We start from the raw sequence: 23,459 nt of genomic DNA on the forward strand, positions 1-23,459 counted from the left end.
TTTTTTGTCTTATGGTGGATTTCATTGATTTTTGAATTATCCTTAGGTTATTTATAGGTGTATTGTTTAATTTCCAAATATTTTGGGATTTTCTAAGTATATTATTGATTTTTAATTTACTCCTACTGTAGTCAAAAAACATACTTTGTATTCTTTGAATCTTTTTAGATTAATCGAGACTTGTTCTGTGACCTGATCTATGTCATTTCTGGATCTATTTCTATTGATTAACTTTTCTCCTAATTATAGGTGATATTCTACCTCTTTGTATGCCTAGGAACTTTGAACTGGATGTTAGACATTATTAATTTTACCTTGTTGGGTGTTTGAGCCTTTTTCCAGGATGCAGTTACTAGGAAACTCTTTTGTCCTTTTCAGGTTTGTGTTCAAGCTGTGTTCAGCAGGACCAGCACAGCTTTTACTCTAGGGCTAATTTGGCTGCACTGCTCAGGCAGTACCCTCGAATATTCAACCCTGTGCCCCATGTATTACCAGACTTCTTGACTCTGGTTATGAGGAATGTGAGCTATTCCCAGCTCTGTATGCTTGGAAATTGCTCCTTCTACTCTTTTCTGACGGTTCTTTCCTTGACCTCAGGGATTTTCCTCGCAGCCTCTATCAGTATCCTGCTGAAGACGCAGGGGACTCCTGCAGATCTCCAGCACTCTCTGTACAGCTCTGTCCTTTTTGATTCTCTGCCCTGGATGTTCTAGCCACCTGGACCTCCCTGAATTCTTAACTCCCTTTACTCATCTCAGGGTGACTACTTGGCTCTGTTTGGGTTTTCCCTCTGTATGATGTGACCTCAGAATTTCCCAAGCAGTAAGTAGGGGGCAATCATAGACTTATGCATTTATCTTCTCCTTAGGCATCACTGTATTGTGCTGCTTATTCAGTGTATGAAAACCATTGAGTCATATATTTTGCCCAGTTTTTAGTTGTTAAAGGTAGGATAGTTAATCTGGTCCCTGAGATTCTACTATGGCCACAAGTGAAAGTGGAATATGAGATTTTTAGAAAGACAAGTCTTCTGAGTTTATACAGATTTCCAATTCAAATAGATTATCCCATAGTATTTACTTAAGATTTTTTATTTTTGCACTTGTCTTTCCTTTCTCTTATGCTGAGAAATCTTGGCTCCAAAGATATTACCATAATTACTCAGTTTAATGTTTCTTCTCATTTTAGTCTTAAACAAGTATAGTAGGTAAAATACCAAATCACAAAATATCACTTTATAAAAAGATGAAATTGCTTGTTCAAGAGTCCAGGATAGTGGCTTTTTTGGCAAAGCTGGATAAAATATCTTCAGTGGCCTGACAAGAAAAATAAATTTTGATTTATCTTGTTCCATCACTTTTCAACTTTATATAGGTATGTATTTGTGTATGTACATGAAAACACACATATTATGTATATATACTGAGCCTTCATTTCCTCACTTATGAAACAAGGGGATTTGACCAAATGATTTCCCAGATTTCTTCAGTTTCTGGCTTTCTTCTCAGCTACTTTTGCTCTTCTCATTCCACCTTCCCTCTCAGATGTGTTATATATATATGTAAAACCACACATACTCTTTTCTCACTGTGGTTCCTGTAAGGTGTGACTTTAATATGTGAAGAAGCTGAGATTCAGCTCTAAGACCCTCCTAAGTGTGATCGTAGTTTAAGGGCCAGAGCTTGCCCTCTGATAGGCCCTAGACTGAAAACTCTGCTGAGAAGTAAGTCCAGGCTGCTGTTGTGTTCTCCTTTTCAGGTTGATGTTTTTAAATTAATGGGCTTTGCAGCCTGGTTGGGGATCATTCATTTTCTCAGTGGAATGTCTCAGATTCATATATGTATGGAGAAAATTGTCACTGATATTTTTGACTATCATTTAAAAGTGTTTTTTCTCGCTTCCACAGCAATCCCTGACTTTTATTTTCAAGTTCTCTATTCGTCAATTGTGATTCCTAACCAAAACTTAGATGCAATAAACTTGACAAAATCTTAGATCTGACAATTTTTATCTTAGATCAGTTTAGTTTTTATTTAGTAAGAATACATACCAAGGAGACCAGAAAATAATACCCTTATTTGATATGGCAGAAAGTATGCTGGTCTTGTTAGTTTTCTCCCCTTTCATCATTAAAACCCTGCCTGCATTGCCTTCAGATTTTTTTCTTTTACTTTTCCTATACCCCTTAACAAGAAAGAGGGCAATTGAAAAAGAACAAAATCTCACAGAAATGTAGGCATAAATAACACTAGAATGTTAATATTATGTTGAGACTGAGAGTACATACTATAGTAAGCAGATGATTGAGGACATCATATATTTTCTGAGTAACACTATGGTTTCTCTGTTGAATAACTACAGAAAAACCAAGAAAGGGCAGGAAGAAAATGGTAAAAATATTAAAATATCCCCCAACCCTACTTCTGCTTCTTAGAGGAGCTCTGTATTTTGTTGTCTGCAAAAACAATGGCTTTGTTATCCTCAAGGACATCTGCAGTTCACTGTTCACCAACCTCTACCTTGGAAGGATTGTTGGGGCTAACTTGTTCTATTGCACCTTAACCTTTTCTGATTCACAGTTTTCACTGAACGACTTCCACTGAATTATTGATGAGTGTGGTAATGTCACCACTCTCAAAGTGGGAAGGTGGACGGGGCCAGAAAGGGGAAGAGGAAAAGGGGAAGGCAACTGCTGATTATTCAGTGCCTAGTAGATGTGAGTCACAATCTTAGGCACTCTGCATAATTCTCCTTTTTGGACTTTACAAAACCATATGAAGAATGTACTCTTGCCTCCATTTTTTACATGGGGAAGCTGTGTGTGGGGGGGGGGGGTAAAAATCCTTGCGTTCATAGAACATAGAGCTTTTGTTCTGTAATCTTGAATTTAAGATATAGTCCAAAGGAATTGAATTGCTGGTTCATTTTGACAGGGTGCTAAGTCAACTCAATGGGGAAAGAACAGTCCTTTCAACAAATGGTGTTGGGAAAACTGGATATCCATATGCAAAAGAATGAAGGACCCCTACCTCACACCATGTACAAAATCAACTCAAAATGGATCAAGGACCTCAATTTAAGAACCAAAACTATAAAATTCCTAAAGGAAACATTGGGAAGCATCTTCATGATCTTATGTTAAGCAGCGATCTCTTAGTCTCTACAACAAAAGCCCGATCAACAAAAGAAAAAATAGATAAATGGGACTTCATCAAAATTTAAAACTTTTGTGTATCAAAGGACTTCAACATGAAAGTAAAAAGACAACTTAGAGAATGGTAGAAATTATTCGGAAACCATATGTCAGATATGGGTTTAATATCCAGAATATATAAAGAAATCCTACAACTCAACAGCAAAAAGACAACCCAATTAAAAATGGATAAAAGACTTAACTAGACATTTCTCCAACGATGATATACAAATGGCCAATAAGCATATGAAAAGATTCTCAACATCATTAGCCATTAGGGAAATGCCAATCAAAACCATGAGATATCATTTCACACTCACTAGAATGGCTACTATTAAAAAAACAAAAAACAGGAAACCACAAGTGTTGGAGAGAATTGGAGAAACAGAATGCTCCTTCGTTGTTGGTGGGATGTAAAATTGTGCAGCTGCTGTGGAAGACAGTCGGTGATTCCTCAGATAGGTAAGTATAGAATTACCATATGACCTGGCAATTCCTCTTCTGTGTATATACCTAAAAGAATTGAAAGCAGGGACTCGACCAGATATTTGCACACCAATGTTCATAGCAGCATTATTCACAATTGTCAAAAGATGAAAGCAACCAAGTGTCCATCAACTGATGAAGGGATAAATAAAATGTGATATATGAATACAGTAGGATATTATTCAGCCATGAAAAAGGAATGAAGTCCTGATACAAGAGACATAGATGAAGCTTGAAAACATTATGTTAGGTGAAATAAGCCAGCCACAAAAGGGACAACTATTAAATGATTTCACTGATGTGAAATAATTAGAATAAGCAAATTCATAATCAGAAACTAGCATACAGGTAGCCAGGATCTGGGGTGGGAGTTGGAAATGGGGAGTTAATGCTTAATTGGTACAGAGTTTTTTTTGGGGTGATGGAAAAATTTTGGTAATGGATGGTGGTGATGGTAGCACAACATTGTAAATGAAATTAACACCACTGAATTACATATTTGAAAGTGGTTCAAAGGGAAAATTTTAGGTTTTGTATACATTACTAGAATAAAAATTTAACAAAAGCCGTAGTATTATGCAACAGAAACAGTGAACCCTAATGTGAACTATGGATTTTATAGTTAATAGTATGAATTATAAGTAGATTGTTTCATCAGTTGTAACAAAGTTACCACACTATTGCAAATTGTTAATAATAAGAAAAATTATGCATGTGGATGGGTGTGGGGGAACTCTGTATTATCTGCATGATTTTCCTCTAAACCCCCAGCTTCTCTAATAAAAATATGTAAATAAAAAAAATGAGATGGCTTATAATCACTTGGTACCAGTGAGGTAATCAATAAACCATAGTTGAGTCTCTATCTGAAAAATATTTCGCCAGTTAAAAATAGTTATCTATTCATCTACACATATGTAAAATCCTTAAGATGTACATTTCTATATAATAACTAAGCTCGTCATTAAATTCACTATTTTCCTAAATGGTGTAGAAAACGGGCTTTAAGAATCCTGTAAGAGTCCTTGTGAGTACTGTTGGTGAGAGGTATAAACTGATGTCCTAATCTGATTGCCCCTGCCCTGGGTAGATCTGAGTCGAGAGGAGGCCTCCTGGCCATCTAATTGGGAGAGACTAGTTGGAGCCTAATTGTTATTATCAGCCTAAAAGGTTGGATTTTTACTTCTTGGTGTAATTCCTACTGTTGAATCTGATTCTCAGCTCTAGATATTATTATGCAGTTAAAGAGCAAAAGAAAATGAAAGTCCATTTGGCCTTTGCAGGATATCATTTCTTTAAAGCCAGGGTGAAGATCACCAATGAGATGTACACCTTTAGTTTTTGGAATACTAATGGCTGGAACTAGGATGATCAAGATAATAATGAAAAAGGATAACTTGTATCGTCTTTTTAGGATTCTAAATAGTGTACAACTCAAAATGAGATCTTGGTCTGTGTGTTTGCTGGAATCTATCTTTTGTAGTTTCTATTAAGTGACCAATAACAAATGTAATGTTTTAGTTATTCTTCAGGAATTTATAATTTGAGGACTCATGAAAGAAGATGATTTATTAGAAAGATTAATTACCAGGCACTCACGGATTCTTCATTGTCAAAACTATACTCATTTTGTGGCCAGTAAGTCTATTCTGTTGGTTTCTTATTGCATAATCCCAAGACTTCAAGCTTTTTTTCCACCCCCCTCTCTCATGATAAGCCTGGTTTAAAAGAAAAAGCCAAATCTCAGATTTGGTAAAATGCAAACTATTTTACATTTGTAGACATACTGTCTTGTCTACTTGGCTCTGCAAAATTACACTTTTCTGATATAAACAGTAAGCTGCTTAGGGAAGAATTCCAGCAATTTGTCTTTCCCAACCTTGCACATAGCAGCCAGTTAGGCGATTTATATACAGTGACTCCTTGTTCTTGTTTAATTTCTTCAGACAAAACAAGCGATTGTGGTGGTGCCTGCTAGTTCAAAACGGCACAACTTGTTTCTCTTGCCTCTTATCTTCTCCTCCTGAATCAGAGGATGTGAGAGCCCAGTGGGCCTTTGGCGTCATCTGGTGTCATCTGCTTCAATGCCTGTTGAGAAACTGAGGCACAGTGTGTCATTCAAGGCCATACGTTTTGTACGTGTTAAAGCTAAATCTAGAATTCAGTTTTGCTTGATCCAAAGGTTTTCTTTTGTCTCCCCATTCTTTAACAGTTACCCATATTTCAGGAAGAAAAATACTGAGTGCATTAGTTTACTTCCATTCTGTAAATAGCATGATACCAGCAGCCAAAATGATCACTGGTGATTGATCTGTGTGATTAAAGCTTGCTTTTGTACGTGGGGTTCTCATTTAATGAGAAAAATCCAAGGCCCAGCAAAATATTTGGAATCTGTTAGGCTCTTCTCTTTGTTCCCAGGCTATTCTAGGTAGAGGCATTTCCCACTCAGAGGCGTACTTCACCATTCAGGAACAGCCTGGGAAAATCTGATGAATGGGTCATGACAGGACTGAGCTTTTAGTCTTGTCAGCTCTGCCGTTTGTGGGCCAGGCTGCCTTGGGCAGGGGGCTTAGCCTTTTTGAGCCTCAGTTGCCTCATTAAATAACATAGTACCTGGTGCCCATTCCTTAGCATTACTCTGATATATTGTACATGAAAGTGAAACTATAAAATACAATGTAAATATGAGGTATATTTGAGTAGGGGTGGGTAGGGCATTGTTCTGAAGTACAGAGCTGGAATGAATAGATGGCAGCAATAAGAGATTTGAAATCTTGTTGAACCATCTCAAAGACGGAAAACAGACTGTATAAAGTCCTTTAAGCAGTGAGTTTTCACTCCACTGGAAGGCAGTGTTGAAGGGATGTGCTTCCTGAGTGTATCTCTTTGAAAGTTGGGATTTGAAGACAGATTCTCTCTTGTGTGAGAAGCAGAATGTGGCAGGAGATGTGATTTTGATATCCCTTTCTTGAGGGCTGGGAAATCTCAAGATAGGTACCACAACTGCCTCTTTGAGTTTGTGGAAGAAGTGGTGAACGACTGAACTGATTGGTAGATTTTATAGAATGAATTAAAATATTCTTTTAAAGACTCATTATTTTGCCTTATGCACCTTCTTTGGGTCTAATTCAGTACCTTAAAACGTGAAAGGCACAAAAGTCAAGTGTAATAAGAACCCCATTCATGAGGAGTTTACATTCTAATTGTTGTGTGAAAATAACACAAGATTATCTGTGATTAAATACCCAAACTGTGTTTGAAGGAAAAATCGTAGGAAGTCGAAGAAGAAAGAGAACCATGTGGGGTAATAGGGAGTCAGTAGTCATTTGTCAAATTGAATTGTGGGTGTGGGATTTGGATTGTTATAAAGAAAAAGGCTGTTATTGCTGGCAGGGATCAACCATGGACTGAGCACAGTGCTTAGGGGAGAATATGCGTCTTGACTGGAGTAGAGGGTGGAACTTGGCAGGTAGTGGAGACAATGTGGATAACTAACGCTGGGACAATTTCTGAAACGCTCTAATTGTCAGGCCTAGGAGTCTAGGTTTTAAGGAAGTATTATGGGTCTGTGGTACGTGTGTACATGTGTGTGTAGTTGCAGCAGTACTTGGTAGGTGTTTGTGCTTGGAGCTGTCAGTGCTACCAGTTACCTTTGAGAGGTTCTTACTTCCCTCGTCACTTAAAACCAGGAAGAGATGAAGCTTGGTCATCCCATCAACGTGTTGTGACACAGTGACCTCACCACTTCCTGTTTCCGTCTGACAGGGAGGCCGGTTGAAAGAACCCTTCAGTGGAAGGCAGTGAGTGAGACTCAGGGGGAGTCAAGGGTGTGAGGTCTGCATTTTCAGAAGAAAGCCAGCTGCCTATTTAATGGACAGAATACTCGAGTAAAGTAGCTGTAAGGTGAAGGAGTGGGAACTTCAGTGGAAGAGCAGCTGAATGTGGCCCACTCACCTGTGAACAGGCCTAGGGATTAGGAACCAGTTCCTTCTGAATTCTCTGCTCTTTCTCCTAACCTACTTCATTGCCTTAAAAAAACAATTCCTCCTTTTTGCCAAGCCAATCGTTGTTCTGTATTCATAGTAGTCTGGAAGCCCAGGAGTAAATAAATTCCAACATTACTGATCCAGACTTCTGTGCCAAGACTGCAGAAGAACAGTATTTGGATGACTCCCTTCAAAAAGGAAAGGCCCCTTGAAAAAGACACGGCTGAAGTCTCTTTCAGTGATAGATTGACTGTGACGTAAGAAAAAGTCTGCTGCCAGCACCTACTGCTGCAGATGTAGGACGCACTGCAGGCTCAGGAAAGAGCCGTGTGTGCCCAGGACTGCCAACTACAGAAACACCTTTCTTCCCTAATTATAAGTAGGAGTTTTCAGGTGACCACTGTGGGATACAGAAGATGGATTGAGGGAGCATCCTCATGTGCTCACTGAGCCCCCAGTGATGGCGAGGATCGAGGGTTCCTGGGTTTGACAGTTAAGTGGTTACAGCTGAATCTCTAAGGTGATTCTTTTTCCTGGATGGATGCAGATCCCTCATCAGGAAATTGAGGGCAAGAAACAAATCTACTTTTTTTTTTTAAAGCAGCTTCACTGAAGTATAATTTAAATACAAAATTCATCCATTTTCAGTGTACAATTCGATAATATTTTAGTGTGTTTGCAGAGTGGGATAGCCATTACCACAAACCAGTTTTGGAACATTTCAGTCTCACCCCAAAATATCCCTAGTTCCTGATTGTGGTCAATCACCATTCCCCAATCCCAGGCACTGACGAGTCTGCTGCTGTACAGATTCCGTTCTTTGCCTTTTCTAGCTTCTGGCGGCTGTTGGCGTTCCTTGACCTGAGGCTGCCTCCATCCAGTCTCTGCCTCCATCTTCAGAGATGTTTTGTGTCTCTCTCAAAACTCCCTCTGCCTCTGTCTCGTAAGGATACCTGTGGTTACATTTAGGGACTACTGGGAAAATCCAGGATAAATTCTTCCTGTCAAGGTCATTAATCACATCTTTGACCATTTCGGGCATAGTTTAGAAAGCTTATGTTTAAATTTTTAAGAAGCTGTCAAACAGTTTTCTAAAGTGGCTATACTATTTTCCGTTTCTCCCAAAAATGTCTGAGAATCCCCAGTTTCTCCACATTATTGCTAGTTGTCCATCTTTTTTTTTTTATAGCTGTTCCTGGGGGTATGAAGCAGTATCTTGTGGTTTTAATTTGCATTTCCCTGATGATTAATAAAGTTGAATACATTTTCATGTGCTCATTAGTCATCATATATGTCCTTTGGTAAAATGTCTATTCAAAGCTCTTGCCCACTTTTAAGTTGGGTTATTTGTCATCTTATTATTGAGTTGTAGGTTTGTCTACTGTTTTTTACAACCTCATCCAGTCATTTACAGTCCTAAGGACTGTGGTGATTGAGGTCACTTTGTTCAGGAAGGGGGTAGACAGTGTGTAAGCAACCCAGTTTCCCAGAGTACTAGAACTGGGGCAAGGCAGCCGTCTCTGCATTGCTCTATGTGTTAGTCTGTTATAGGAGGGTGGATGACTCACAAGTGAACTTCGGCTACTAATTATGTGTCGTTCCCCACCCCCACCCCCACCCCATACACATGCTCTGCAAATCATAAGCTCAGTGACATTGCAGGTTGGCTATTGTATGATGAACAAGGGGACTCACAGAACCCCACAATATGTTCTCAGTGTAGCCTGCTCTTTTCTTTCATAATGTTTATCACAATTTTAATTAAGTAGCTATTTCTATGATTATATATTTAATATCTTTCTTCCTCCACTGGATCGTTATGTTCTCTGAGGATAGGGACCGTGTCTTTTTGTTTTATCACTATCACCAGCATCTGACAGTATGTGGTATATAGTAGGCAACCAATCAGTATTTGTTGAAAGGGGGGATGCCTGTAAAATGCCAGCAGTGGGGGTCCAGGATGATGCTCTCTGTTTTACAGTGGGTGATTCACATGGAATCCTTAAAGACAGTGCTATTTATTGAATAAATAGTTCACCAACCACTGAATGTGCTATTTAATGGCATGAGTTTTAATTGCCACTGACGCCGTTTCTCCCTTTTGTCTCTCATTTCTAGCAATCTATAATTACAATGCCTCTCAAGATGTGGAGCTCTCCTTGCAGATTGGAGACACGGTTCACATTCTGGAGATGCATGAGGGTAAGTCTGGATGGTTTTCTAGCAGACGGGGGAAAGAATAAAACAGTAGAAGTTGCTTATTAATAAGACACTTAGAGCAAACATCAACATGCTTTACTTCCTGAAGTGGTGCTGGTAAAAATCCAGGAAGTACTTAGGCTGCACAATTTCATAGTGTGAGTGATTTCAAAACAGCCAGCTGAATACATGGGTGCGAACACGCCCAGACACCAGCATCGAGTGTGTACATGGATGAAGACACTGCTTTGCCCCCACTGCTGGGTACAGAACATCAGACGCAGCGCTGGCTCGTGAGGGGACACATGGGGCATTAGGCTGGCGATAGCTCTAAGGGAGCTTTGCTGATTAAGTGTTTTTCTCTTCTCAGGCCTAAATGTTGCCAGGCTAGGGGAGAAAAGAGGGAGCTGATTTTCTGGTGTTGCTGAGATTCTTTTAGAGAATTAGGTCAGGACAGCAGCACCCAGAAAGCCTACCACTGTATTTCCACCTACCAGGTTGGTTAACCCGTTAGTAGGCAATTGGGCAGTACTCAGGGCTCCTGGTTTGTCTGAACAGCACAGTTCATGTCTGCCCTGTACCCCTAGGCTTCTAGTTTCAATTCAGATTCTCTGTGACCTAGGAGGGGTAGCTCCTCTAGGTGTCCACATTTCTAATCTAAACTTCCGCCGCACAACAAAAGTAATTCCAGGTCACTGAAATTGAGGATAAAAGCAAAGAAGACCATTTATTCACTCTAAAGGTTGCAGTAGGATGAGTTGGGAAGCCAGGCAGATAGATTTTTCCTGTAGTGGGAGGCTTTTGTCTCCCTGGTTCCACAACGCTGTCAGAATTTGAAGAGTCCAGCTCGCCCCTCCCCGTAAATGCCTGTGATGGTGGAATTGCAATGGTGGTCATGTAGAAACTGATGCATATTCCTAGGGTACGATAGGAAGGTGCAGAATGGAGCAGAGGAGATGGGAACCAGGCAGTAAAGAGGCAGGCTTTGGCCACAGACAAGCTGAGGCATCTCCCTGATTGGAACATAGACTCTACTATTACAGCTGCTTCCCTTTACTTTTGGGGAGAGTGTTGGGGTTTTCCCTCATCCTTTCCCCTTCCACACAACTCAAAAGTGTAATCATGTAGCTCTCAGAGTCAGGGAGAGGGGACGGAGGGCTGTGTGGCCTCTTCCCTTTCTGTTTTCTTTTGCTGTCGTCCTCGGCTTTTCAGGCCCAGCCAAGAATTGATTCTGTGGCATCTCTAAGCCACCCAGACTCGAGGGACAATTGACTGATCTTTCTGAGACTGTGACTGTGGAAACCACAGTCCCCTCAAACCTTACTAAGTCATACCTCTGGGCCAGGGAATAGAATAATCCATTTTATCTGGTCTCTATGGGCACACATTTTTCCCTTGCTCAGGCAAAAAGCATATATTTGATTTTTGTAACTCTTCCACATGGGCTTGTAAAGAATATGTATTTTAGAATCATTGGGTGTGAAGTTCTATATATGAAAAGTAGATTCTAGTTTCATAATTATTTTGTCAAATTTGCGCTATACTAACTTTTTTCTGCTTCTACTGTTACTGAAAGAACGATGTTAAATCTTTCTACAATGATTGTAATTTATTTCTCTATATAGTTATGTCCTTTTTTGGCTTAGTATATACTGTGACCTGCTTTTAGGTATATACAATATTAGAATCATTATATTAAGTAATTAAACCTTGTAATTCCTGTTTATTAAACATTTTATCTTTCTCTTCTTCTCTAGTAATGCTTGTAGCCTTATTCTGTCTGAAATTATTGCCAACTCATTAACAATCCCAGGGCTCCGACTTTTGTCCCCCTGACCCCACAAGATTGTAAGAAATGCTTTTCAGCTACTCTGGAGCCCTTTCCTAAATCGGCAGATGTCCCAAAAGGCAAAGTGGCCCCAAATGCTGGACTCATCTTTCTCGGGTTTTTTCCCCCCAGATCTTGACCTGGTAATTCTTCACTGCCATGTTAGCTCTTGTGTGTATATGTGTCAAGTTTTTCTCATTGTCCTGGGGAGTGGGGAAGAGAGCAGTAGGCAGTTGGTCTGAAATAAAGTAGATAATGTTTTTAAAATACATTTTTAAAACTAATTTTTTTTTCATTTATGTGGCCCCAACATAGTTTTGAAATAGTTACGTGACACACTTGTGCTCATTGGATTCATATTAATAGTACTTTTAGGGGTGTTGTAATTTACCAAGTAGTTCCCTGGTTGAATGCAAATATAAACACAAACACAAAAATTTCCATTTCAGGTACCCTCCAGAGCCTGAGTTCAGAAGCCACTGTGCTCCTATTATATTGCAGTTCACATAGCAGTGTGCCTACAAGAAATGCTGGTCCTGTCGACAATCATATAAAATTGTAACTTTAGGTCCTGCCAGCAGGAAGCTGATTTTCTTGCTAATTGCTCCCATGAAATATATGGTATTGACAGCCATGGAACTCTTTCAGCTCACAGAAGGAAGTCAGTTTGTGGACAGGTATCAAGGCGTGAATGGCTCACCTTCGTAAATGTTTTCTGTATTGGAATGGGGAGGTTTAGAACATGAGCCCACGTCGTGAGCTCAGCTCATTCACCACCACGTGGCATGTCAGCTTTACAGAGAGCTTGTTATATTGGATGAATTTTCAAATAGTGCTTATTTTATGGGATTTTTTTTTTTAATAGAGGCAGCTTTGCCCAGATGCACAGTGACAGGTACTTGTATCTGCTAAGTACTCGGTCCTTGGCTGTGTCCTCAGATTCCTTTATTATTTCAGGCAGTTCAGGACTAAGTGAGGACAGAGGTGCTTTGCAAACATTAAACATTGTGGAAATGCTGAGTAATAACTTGTGTTCTTCCCTCCTCCCCACCCCTCTTTCCTTTAAAAAAAATAAGCAAAATGGAAACACCCACAGAAGCATTTGATGGAATTTAAGGGTGGTGCTGGCACTGTTTCATAGCCCTGGGGATTTTGTCTTTCAGCTTCCTGGCAGATCTGACTCCCGGGGCTCTCCCTCTGCACAGGCTGCCCCACCCTGCCTCTGAAATATATGCATACCAGATCGGTGTGTGCTTTTCCGGCGCCGACAGGAGTCCACCTTTCTGAAACTCAGACATGAAAAATACTTTTCTGCCCACAAACCACAATAGAACACCACTTAGGGCTCTCCTTTTGCTGCTCTCCTGCCCTGTAGTTGAATGAATAATTTCCCGGAGTAGTAGCTCCTTGAAGGCAAAGCCTGCTCCTCCTTCATCTGCAGAGCCTGTGTTTAGCGTAGCTCTTGGTATACAGTAGTGCTCAGCCAAAGTCTATTGAATGACGAGGTCCCCCTGAGGAGCTGGGGGAGGATGCGGAGGTGTTGGACTTCCTCACCTGGATTGTTGCTGATGTTCTCACAAACATTGGGGGCAGATGGCTTGACATGCTGAGCCCTCTGTCTTGGGGCTTGCCCCTATGAAGCTTGTTACTGCAAAGGAGAGGTTAAACCTGCTTATAATTGTGCCTAAGAGTCTCCTCCTGAGTGCCTCTTTGTTGCTCAGATGTGGCCCTCTCTCTAACTAAACCACCTTGGCAGATGATCTCACTGCCTTCCCCTCTACGTGGGACCTGACTCCCAGGGGTGTAAATCTCCCTGGCAACGCAGGTTATGACTCCTGGGGCAAATCTGGACCCAGCATCTTGGGACTGAGAATATCTTCTTGACCAAAAGGGGGATGCGAAATGAAACAAAATAAAGCTTCAGTGGCTGAGAGATTTCAAATGGAGTCGAGAGGTCACTCTGGTGGACATTCTTATGCACTATATAGATAATACTTTTTAGGTTTTAATGCACTGGAATAGCTAGAAGTAAATACCTGAAACTACCAAACTCCAACCCAGTAGCCTTGACTCTTGAAGACAATTGTATAACAATGTAGGTTACAAGGGGTGCAGTGTGATTGTGAAAAACTTGTGGATCACTGTCCCTTTATCCAGTGTATGGATGGATGAGTAGAAAAATGGGGACAAAAACTAAATGAAAAATAGGGTGGGATGGGGGGGATGATTTGGGTGTTCTTTTTTATTTTCATTTATTATTCTTATTCTGATTCTTTCTGGTATAAGCAAAATGTTCAAAAATTGGGGTGATGAATGCACAGCTATATGATGGTACTGTGTGAACAGTTGATTGTACACATGGATGATTATATGGTATGTGACTATATCTCAATAAAACTGAATTTAAAAAAAAAGTCTATTGAATGAGTGGAAATAAACTACTATACCAGTAAAATACAATGGAGCAAGGTGAGCTTAGAGAGAGTAAAAGGAGGGAAGGCAGTTACCCCCACAAAACCCTGGATGATACATGCAAGACTGTCTTTCCCTTCCATCAGGGAAATACAGGGGGTTCCCTGTCCTCTGCAGAAGGATTTGATTATTGTTTGAGTTTTTTTTTTTCTTTTACTAACAGCTTTATTGAGATATCGTTCAAATACCACATAATTTACTCAAAGTGTACAATTAACTCGTTGTTTACTAAATATACTATTCACAGAGTTGTGCAACTATCATTGTCTGCTTCAAAAATATTTTCATCACCCCCAAAAGAAACCCTGTACTCATTAGCAGTCATCCCCCCAACTCCAGGCAACCACCAGTCTATTTTCTAATTGTATGGATTTGCCTATTGTTTTAGTTTGCTAATGCTGCCGGAATGCAAAACACCAGAGATGGATTGGCTTTTACTAAAGGGGGTTTATTTGGTTACACAGTTACAGTCTTAAGGCCATAAAGCGTCCAAGGTAACACATCAGCAGTCAGGAACCTTACCTGGAGGATGGCCAATGCTGTCCAGAAAACCTCTGTTAGCTGGGAAGGCATGTGGCTGGCGTCTGCTCCAAAGTTCTGGTTTCAAAATGGCTTTTTCCCAGAACATTCCTCTCTAGGCTGCAGTTCCTCAAACATGTCACTCTTAGTTGCACTTGGGGTATTTGTCCTCTCTCAGCTTCTCTGGAGCAAGAGTCTGCTTTCAATGGCTGTCTTCAAACTGTCTCTCATCCGCAGCTCCTGTGCTTTCTTCAAAGTGTCCCTCTTGGCTGTAGCTCCTCTTCAAAATGTCACTCTCAGCTGCACTGAGTTCCCTCTGCCCATCAGCTCCTTTATATGGCTCCACTGATCAAGGCCCACCCTCAATGGGTGGGGCCACACCTCCATGGAAATATCCAATCAGAGTCATCACCCACAGCTGGGTGGGGTGCATCTCCAAAGAAACACTCAAAGAAATCTAATGAAAACTGATGACATCTTGCCACACAAGATTACATCAAAGATAATGGCATTTGGGGGACACAGTACATTCAAACTGGAACACCTATTATGGGTATTTCATATAAATGGAATCATGTAACTTGTTGTCCTTTGTGACTGGCTTCTATTGCTTAGCATGTTTTCAGGGTCCATCTGTGTTGTAGTATGTATCAGCATTTCATTTCTTTTTATTGTTAAATAATATTCAGTGTATGGATAGGCCACATTTTTTATGCATTCAACTGTTGATGGACATTTGGGTTGTTTCCACTTTTCAGCTGTCATGGGTAAAGCTGCTGTGAACATTTGTGTTTAGGTTTTTGTATGGACTTATGTTTTCGTTTCTCTTGAGGATATACCTAGGAGTGGAACTGCTGGGTCAGGCGGTAACTCTGTGTTTCCTTTTGAGATCTGCTGGACTGATTGCTTGAGCTTTGACTCCCAAACAGAGCAACAGCAGCCCAAATTAGAGAGCTTCTGTCACTCATCTCTTATCGCTTGTTTCTTTCTATGACCTTACCCCTGCACTTCATTTGGATGGAGGGAATTGGCTGAGAAACTATATACTGCTCATCCTTTATAGGTCCCCAAGAATTATTTGCCTTCAGAGACTATCTCAGGCAACAAAAATCCTTAAAGACCATTGTAAGTGTCCTTTCTTGTCTTTGTCTTTGGCACTGGCCTGCTTTTTGTTGTTGCCATGTTTTTTTTTTTTTTTTTTTCAGTCAATTCTTCTTGAATCAGATCCTTTCTAGATTCTCTTTTTTTTTTATTAAATTCAGTTTTATTGAAATACATTCACACACAGTACAATCATCCATGGTATACAATCCACTGTCCACAGTATGATAACATAGTTATGCGTTCATCACCGCAATCTATCTCTGAACATTTTCCTTACATCAGAAAGAACCAGAACAAGAATTAAAAATAAAAGTGAAAAAAGAACACCCAAATCATCCCCCCATCCCACCCCATTTGTCCTTTAGTTTTTATCCCCATTCCTCCACTCATCCATACACTAGATAAAGGGGGTGTGATCCACAAGGTCTTCACAATCACACTGTCACCCCTTGTAATCTACATTATTATATAATTTGTCTTCAGGAGTCCAGTCTCCTGGGTTGGAGTTTGGTAGTTTCAGGTATTTACTTCTAGCTATTCCAATACATTAAAGCCTAAGAGGTGTGCTCTATATAGTGCATAAGAATGTCCACCAGAGTGACCTCTCGACTCCATTTGGAATCTCTCAGCCACTGAAACTATTTCATCTCATTTTGCATCCCCCTTTTGGTCAAGAAGATACTCTCAGTCCCACGATGCCAGGTCCACATTCATCCCCGGGAGTCATACTCTGCGTTGCCAGGGAGATTTACACCCCTGGGAGTCGGGTCCCACGTAGAGGGGAGGGCAGTGAGTTCACCTGTCGAGATGGCTCAGTTAGAGAGAGAGAGGGCCACATCTGAGCAACAAAGAGGTACTCAGGGGGAGACTCTTAGGCACCATTACATACAACTTTAGACTCTCCTTTGTGGTAATGAGCTTCATAAGGGCAAGTCCCTTGCTCGAGGGCTCAGCACATCAAACCGCCAGTTCCAATGTTTGTGACAACATCAACACCAGTCCAGGTGAGGATGTCCAACACATCCGCACCTTCCCCCAGATCCTCAGGGCTGGGGAGGGGGAGGCTGTAAATGTGTTTTTTATTATCTGCCCAAATTACTCTAGGATGTGTCTCTATTTCACTCCAGCCTATACTAACCTACCGTATCTCACTTCCTATTCAAAGTTCCATGCACTTGTGGTGTTTGAACAAATCGACTATAGAGTTGTACTGTTAAGAAAATTTAGATCCTGTACCAAATAGATATCTATTCCCTTGGTCTCATATGAAAGTTGAAGTTTTAAAACACAATCAGTTTCAACCTTTATCCTTTGGCCTGGCTTGCCCTGGTCTTAACCAGACCTGCTTCATTCATATCACTAATTGAAGTCTGGGCTCTTTTTCAGCTTTTTTTTTTTTTTTTTTTGTCAGCGGCTGTATGCACTAATACTGACATTCATATCTGCCGAGCTCTAGCTCTGAGTTTCAGTTGTCTCAGAGATATGCATTGTTCCAGAGACCAATCAGGTTATACGCTAGGGGCTCAGCATCTCAAAGTTTAGAGATAGGCCTTACAATTCAGGGATAGAGTTAACTGCTGTAAGAGCTTACAATCTAGGGACTATTACAGTTATTGTGTCCACGTTAGGCTATGTTCTAAGATTCAATTCTGAGTTTACACATTGTGGTTAGTCCATATTGGTGAGGCATCATCCCTCTCACCATGTTTTCTCCAACACCTTTACTCCTATATATATATTTTCCTACAATTTTATAGAGTTATATTCACATACCATACATTTATCCACAGTGTACAATCAGTTGTTCATGGTATCATCATAAAGTTGTACATTTATCACCACAATCAGCACTTGAACATACTGATTACTACAAGAAAAATTTTTTTTTTTTTTTTTAAGCAATAAGAAAAAATGATAAAAAGAAAAATAACATGTCATACAGTACAATATACTACTAAGGACAGCAAATAACACCACTACCAAGTATCCCATATTACTCCCCTATATCCCCCTCTCGTATACATTTAGCATTGGCATATTGCCTTTGTTACATTTAATGGAGGTATATGACAATGTTACTGTCGACCATAGACTCCAGTTTGCTTTGATTATGTTTTTTCCTGAATACCATCCCTTTTTCAAATTTCTACATGGTTGACATTCATTTGCTTTCCCACATACAAAAACATTTTTTTATTTGTATATTTAGTAACAGTCATTGGCCACTCCAGTTTTTGCCACGTTATACAGTCCCAGTCTTTATCATCTATCTTTACCTCTGGTGTCATACATTCTTCTATCCCACCTCTTTCAGCTTTACTCACAGACATCTTTGTTCAGTGTACTTACAATACCGTGCTACCATCACACAGTATTATGCTATCTATTTCTGGATCTATGCAATCCATCCTAAACATTCTGTAGTCCTTCAGCATCAAATGGCTGATCTCTGCCCTCTTTCTATCTCCTGGTCGCCTGTGTTGTCAGCTTTTAACTCCCAAAGTTTGTTCATTAATGTCTGTTCATATTAGTGAGACCATACAGAATCTGTCCTTTTGTTTCTGGCTAACTTCACTCAACATAATGTCCTCAAGGTTCATCCACATTATTACATGATCCATGTCTTTGTTCTGTCTTACAGCTGCATAATATTCCATCATGTGTATATACCACAGTTTGTTTATCCACTCGTCCTTTGATGGACATTTGGGCTGTTTCCATCTCTTGGCAATTGTGAATAATGCTGCAATAAATATTGGTTTACAAATGTCTGTTTGTGTCTTAAGTTTCAGTTCCTCTGAGTATATACCCAGCAATGGAATAGCTGGGTCATATGGCAAATCTATATTTAGCTTCCTGAGGCACCTCCATACTGTCTTCCAGAGTGGTTGCACCATTCTACATTCCCACCAACAATGAATAAGTGTGCCTCTTTCTCCACATCCTCTCCAGCACTTAACATTTTCTGTTTTTTGGATAATGGCCATTCTGGCAGGTGTGAGATGATATCTCATTGTGGTTTTGATTTGCATTTCCTTAATAGCCAGTGAAGTTGAGCATTTTTTCATATGCTTTTGAGCCATTTGTATTTCCTCTTCAGAAAAATGTCTGTTCATGTCTTTTGCCCATTTTTTAATTGGATTGTTTGTCTTTCTGTTATTTTAGATGCAGGATTCCTTTGTATATTCGGGATATTAAACCCTTATCTGATATGTGGTTTCCAAATATCATCTCCCATTGTTTAGGTTGCCTTTTTACTTTTCTGACAAAGTCCTTTGATGTATAAAAGTGGTTAATTTTGAGGAGATCCCATTTGTCTATTTGTTCTTTGGTTGCTCGTGCCTAGGGTGTGAGGTCTAAGAAACCACTTCTTTTCACAAGATCTTTAAGATATTGCCCTACATTTTCTTCTAAGAGTTTTATGGTCTTGGTGCTAATGTTTAGGTCTTTGATCCACTTTGAGTTAATTTTGGTATAAGGTGTGAGATGGGCATCCTCTTTCATTCTTTTGGAAATGGATATCCAGTTCTCTAAACACCATTTATTGAACAGGTTGCTCTTTCCCAGTTGCTTCGGCTTCACTGCCTTATCAAAGATCAGTTGTCAATAGATGTGAGGGTCTACTTCTGAACACTCAATTCGATTCCATTGACCAATATATCTGTCTTTATGCCAGTACCATGCTGTTTTGAGCACTGTAGCTTTGTAATATGCTTCAAAGTCAGGTAGTGTGAGACCTCCCACTTCATTCCTCTTTCTCAAGACATTTTTGGCTATTCGGGGCACCTTACCCTTCCAAATAAATTTAGTTATTGGTTTTTCTGTTTCTGTAAAGTAAGTTGTTGGGATTTGAATTGGTATTGCATTGAATCTGTAAATCAGTTTAGGTAAAATTGCCATCTTAACTATATTTAGTCTTCCAATCCATGAACATGGTATGTTCTTCCATTTTTTCAGGTCTTGTTCAATTTCTTTTAGCAGCTTCTTATAGTTTTCTATGTAAAGGTCTTTTGTGTCCTTGGTTAAGTTTATTCCTAAATACTTGATTCTTTTGGTTGCAATTGTAAATGGGATTTTTTTCTTGATTTCCTCCTCTTGTTGCACATTACTTGTGTATAGGAACACTACAGATTTTTGCGTGTTGATCTTGTAGCCTGCTACTTTGCTGTATTCATTGACTAGTTCTAGTAGCTTTGCTGTAGATTTTTCTGGATTACCTACATATGCAATCATGTCATCTGCAAATAGTGAAAGTTTTACTTCTTCCTCTCCAATTTGGATGCCTTTTATTTCTTTTTCTTGCCTAATTGCTCTAGCTAGAACTTCCAGCACAATGTTGAATAACAATGGTGATAGTGGGCATCCCTGTCTTGTTCCTGATCTTAGAGGAAAAGCTTTCAGTCTCTCCCCATTGAGTGTGATGTTAGCTGTGGGTTTTTCATATATTGCCTTTATCATATTGAAAAAGTTCCCTTCTATTCCTATCCTTTGAAGTGTTTTCATCAGGAAAGGATGTTGAATTTTGTCAAATGCCTTTTCTGCATCAATTGAGATGATCATGTGGTTCTTCTGCTTTGATTTATTGATGTGGTGTATTACGTTAATTGATTTTCTTGTGTTGAACCAGCCTTGCATACCTGGAATAAATCCCACCTGGTCGTGGTGTATAATTCTTTTAATGTGCTGCTGGATTCGATTTGCAAGTATTTTGTTGAGGATTTTTGCATCTATATTCATTAAAGAAATTGGTCTATAATTTTCTTTTTTTGTAGTGTCTTTGCCTGGTTTGGTATTAGGGTGATGATGGCTTCATAGAAAGAGTTAGGTAGCTTTCCCTCTTCTTCAGTTTTTTTGAAGAGATTGAGCAGGATTGGTACTAATTCGTTCTTGAATGCTTGGTAGAATTCACATGTGAAACCATCTGGTCCTGGGCTTTTCCTTTTTGGGAGCTTTTTGATGACTGACTCAGTCTCTTTACTTGTGATTGGTTTGTTGAGGTCATCTATTTCTTCTTGAGTTAATGTTGGTTGTTTATGCTTTTCTAGGAAGTTGTCCATTTCATCTAAGTTGTCTAGTTTATTAGCATATAGTTGCTCATAGTATCTTCTCATTATCTCCTTAATTTCTGCAGGGTCGGTAGTTATATTTCCTTTCCCATTTCTGATTGCATTTATTTGCATCTGCTCTCTCTTTTTTTTTGTTAGCCTAGCCAGTGGTCCATCGATTTTATTGATTTTCTCAAAGAACCAACTTTTGGTTTTGTTGATTCTCTCTATTGTTTTCCTGTTCTCAATTGCATTTATTTCTGCTCTAATCTTTGTTATTTCTTCCCTTCTGCTTGCTTTGGGGTTAGTTTGCTGTTCTTTCTCTAATTCCTCCAGGTGAGCAGTTAACTCTTCAATTTTTGCTCTCTCTTCTCTTTTAATATAGGCATTTAGGGCAATAAATTTCTGTCTCAGCACCGCCTTTGCTGCATCCCATAAGTTTGATAAGTTGTGTTTTCATTGTCATTTGCCTTAAGGTATTTACTAATTTCTCTTGTAATTTCTTCCTTTACCCACTGGTTTTCTAAGGGGGTGTTGTTTAGCCTCCATATGTTTGTGAATTTTATGACCTTCTGCCTTCTATTAATTTCCAACTTCATTCCGTTGTGGTCTGAGACAGTGTTTTGTATAATATCAATATTTTTAAATTTGTTGAGACTTGCTTTGTGACCCAACATGTGGTCTATCCTAGAGAATGTTCCATGAGCACTTGAGAAAAAAGTGTATCCTGCTGTTGTTGGATGTAGTGTTCTATAAATGTCTGTCAAGTCTAGTTCATTTATCATACAATTCAACATCTCTGTTTCTTTAGTGATCCTCTGTCTAGATGTTCTATCCATTGATGAGAGTGGTGTATTGAAGTCTCCAACTATTATTGTAGAGGTATCTATTTCTCCTTTCAGTGATCGCAGTGTTTGCCTCATGAATTTTGGGGCATTCTGGTTTGGTGCATAAATATTTATGACTGTTATGCTTTCTTGATGAATTGACCCTTTTATTAATATATAGTGTCCTTCTTTGTCTCTTTTAATTGTTTCGCTTTTGAAGTCTAACTTGTCTGATATTAATATAGCTACTCCCGCTTTTTTCTGGTTGTTGTTTGCATGAAATATCTTTTTCCAACCTTTCACTTTCAGTCTATGTTTGTCCTTGTGTCTAAAGTGAGTTTCTTGTAGACAGCATATAGATGGGTCCTGTTTTTTAATCCATTCTGCCAGTCTGTGTCTTATTATTGGGGAGTTTAATCCATTTACATTTAGTATTATTACTGTAAGGGCAGTACTTTCTAGTACCATTTTGTTTTTTGGAATTTATATGTCATATCTTATTTTTTCCTTTCCTTTTACCTTTCCTGATAATCTTCATTTCTGCACTCTTCTCCAACTCTCTCTCTCCTGTCTTTTCCTATCAGCCTGTAGCACTCCCTTTAGTATTTCTTGTAGTGCCGGTCTCTTATTCACAAACTCTCTCAGTGTCTGTTTGTCTGAAAATGTTTTAATCTCTCCCTCATTTTTGGAGGAAAGTTTTGCTGGATATAGAATTCTTGGTTGGCAGTTTTTCTCTTTCAGTATCTTAAATATATCATGCCACTGTCTTCTTGACTCCATGGTTTCTGCAGAGAAATCTGTACGTAGTCTTATTGACCTTCCCTTGTATGTGATGGATTGCTTTTCTCTTGCTGCTTTCAGAATCCTCTCTTTGTCTTTGACATTGGACAATCTGACCAGTAAGTGTCTTGGAGTAGGTCTATTGGGATCTATTCTATTTGGGGTACGTTGTACTTCTTGAATCTCTAATTTTCTGTCTTTTATAAGAGTTGGGAAATTTTCAGTGAATATGTCGTCTATTACTCTTTCTGCCCCTTTTCCCCTCTCTTCTCCTGGGATACCTATAACACGTATATTTGTGCGTTTCATGTTGTCACTCAGCTCCCTAAGACCCTGCTCATATTTTTCCATTTTTTTCACCATCTGTTCTTTTGTGTGTATGAATTCGAATGATCTGTCTTCCAGTTCACTGATCCTTTCTTCTGCCTGTTCAAATCTACTGTTGTGTCCCTCCATTGTGTTTTTCATCTCCTCCATTGTGGCCTTCATTCCCATGAGTTCTGCCATTTGTTTTTTTAAGTTTATGAATTCTTCTTTATGGTCAGCCAGTGTCTTCTTTATATCCTTCAGCTCTTTTGCTATATCTTCCTTCATTTCATCAAATTTATTTAGCATTAGTTGCCTCCACTCCTGTGTCTCAGATGAGCTATTAGTTTGTTCCTTTGGCTGGTCCATGTTTTCGTGTTTCCTGGTATGGCTTGTTATCTTAAGTTGTCTAGGCATCTGATTCTCTTGATTAGTTTATTTTGGAGCTTGTTTTCTGTCTTTTACCTAGTGGTTTTCTTGTTGGTTGGCTTTGTTCTCTGGCCTCTGTTATTCAGTTCAACTTATTCTAGACCTCTAACTTAGGTTCTATTTAGTTGATCAGAATTTTTCCCCTCTTGTTTTTTTCTGTTTCTTGCTCTGCCTCTATGTAACCTTTTTGTGAGTAGGTCTCCTCAGGTATGGTTGACCCTAGTCAGATTTTCCCAGTCCAGTGAGGCCCAGGTCTCATTGGGAGGGTATGGAGTTTTCCTGAGA

The 23,459-nt window shown here is 39.4% G+C and overlaps 1 protein-coding gene across 7 annotated transcripts in view; it reads left to right on the forward strand.

Annotated features, from left to right (window-relative positions):
* DOCK5 (dedicator of cytokinesis 5) overlaps window positions 1-23,459 on the forward strand; it is a 234,684-nt gene that overhangs the window by 39,150 nt on the left and 172,075 nt on the right. For 4 of the 7 annotated variants that reach the window (XR_005213362.1, XR_005213363.1, XM_037813183.1 and 1 more), the window contains exons 1-3: window positions 3,574-3,655; window positions 5,201-5,317; window positions 9,784-9,867. Coding sequence is in view for 5 of the 7 variants with exons in the window: in XM_037813183.1 (XP_037669111.1) it covers window positions 5,233-5,317; window positions 9,784-9,867 (169 nt within the window). In the remaining 2 variants the exon portion in view is untranslated. Of the gene's footprint in view, window positions 1-3,505; window positions 3,656-5,200; window positions 5,318-9,783; window positions 9,868-23,459 lie in introns of those variants that run through there. The other 3 variants (XM_037813180.1, XM_037813181.1, XM_037813182.1) reach the window with 3 other exon arrangements.

The sequence above is a fragment of the Choloepus didactylus genome, chromosome 20 (genome assembly GCF_015220235.1).
Source record: "Choloepus didactylus isolate mChoDid1 chromosome 20, mChoDid1.pri, whole genome shotgun sequence".
Lineage (NCBI taxonomy): Eukaryota > Metazoa > Chordata > Mammalia > Pilosa > Megalonychidae > Choloepus > Choloepus didactylus.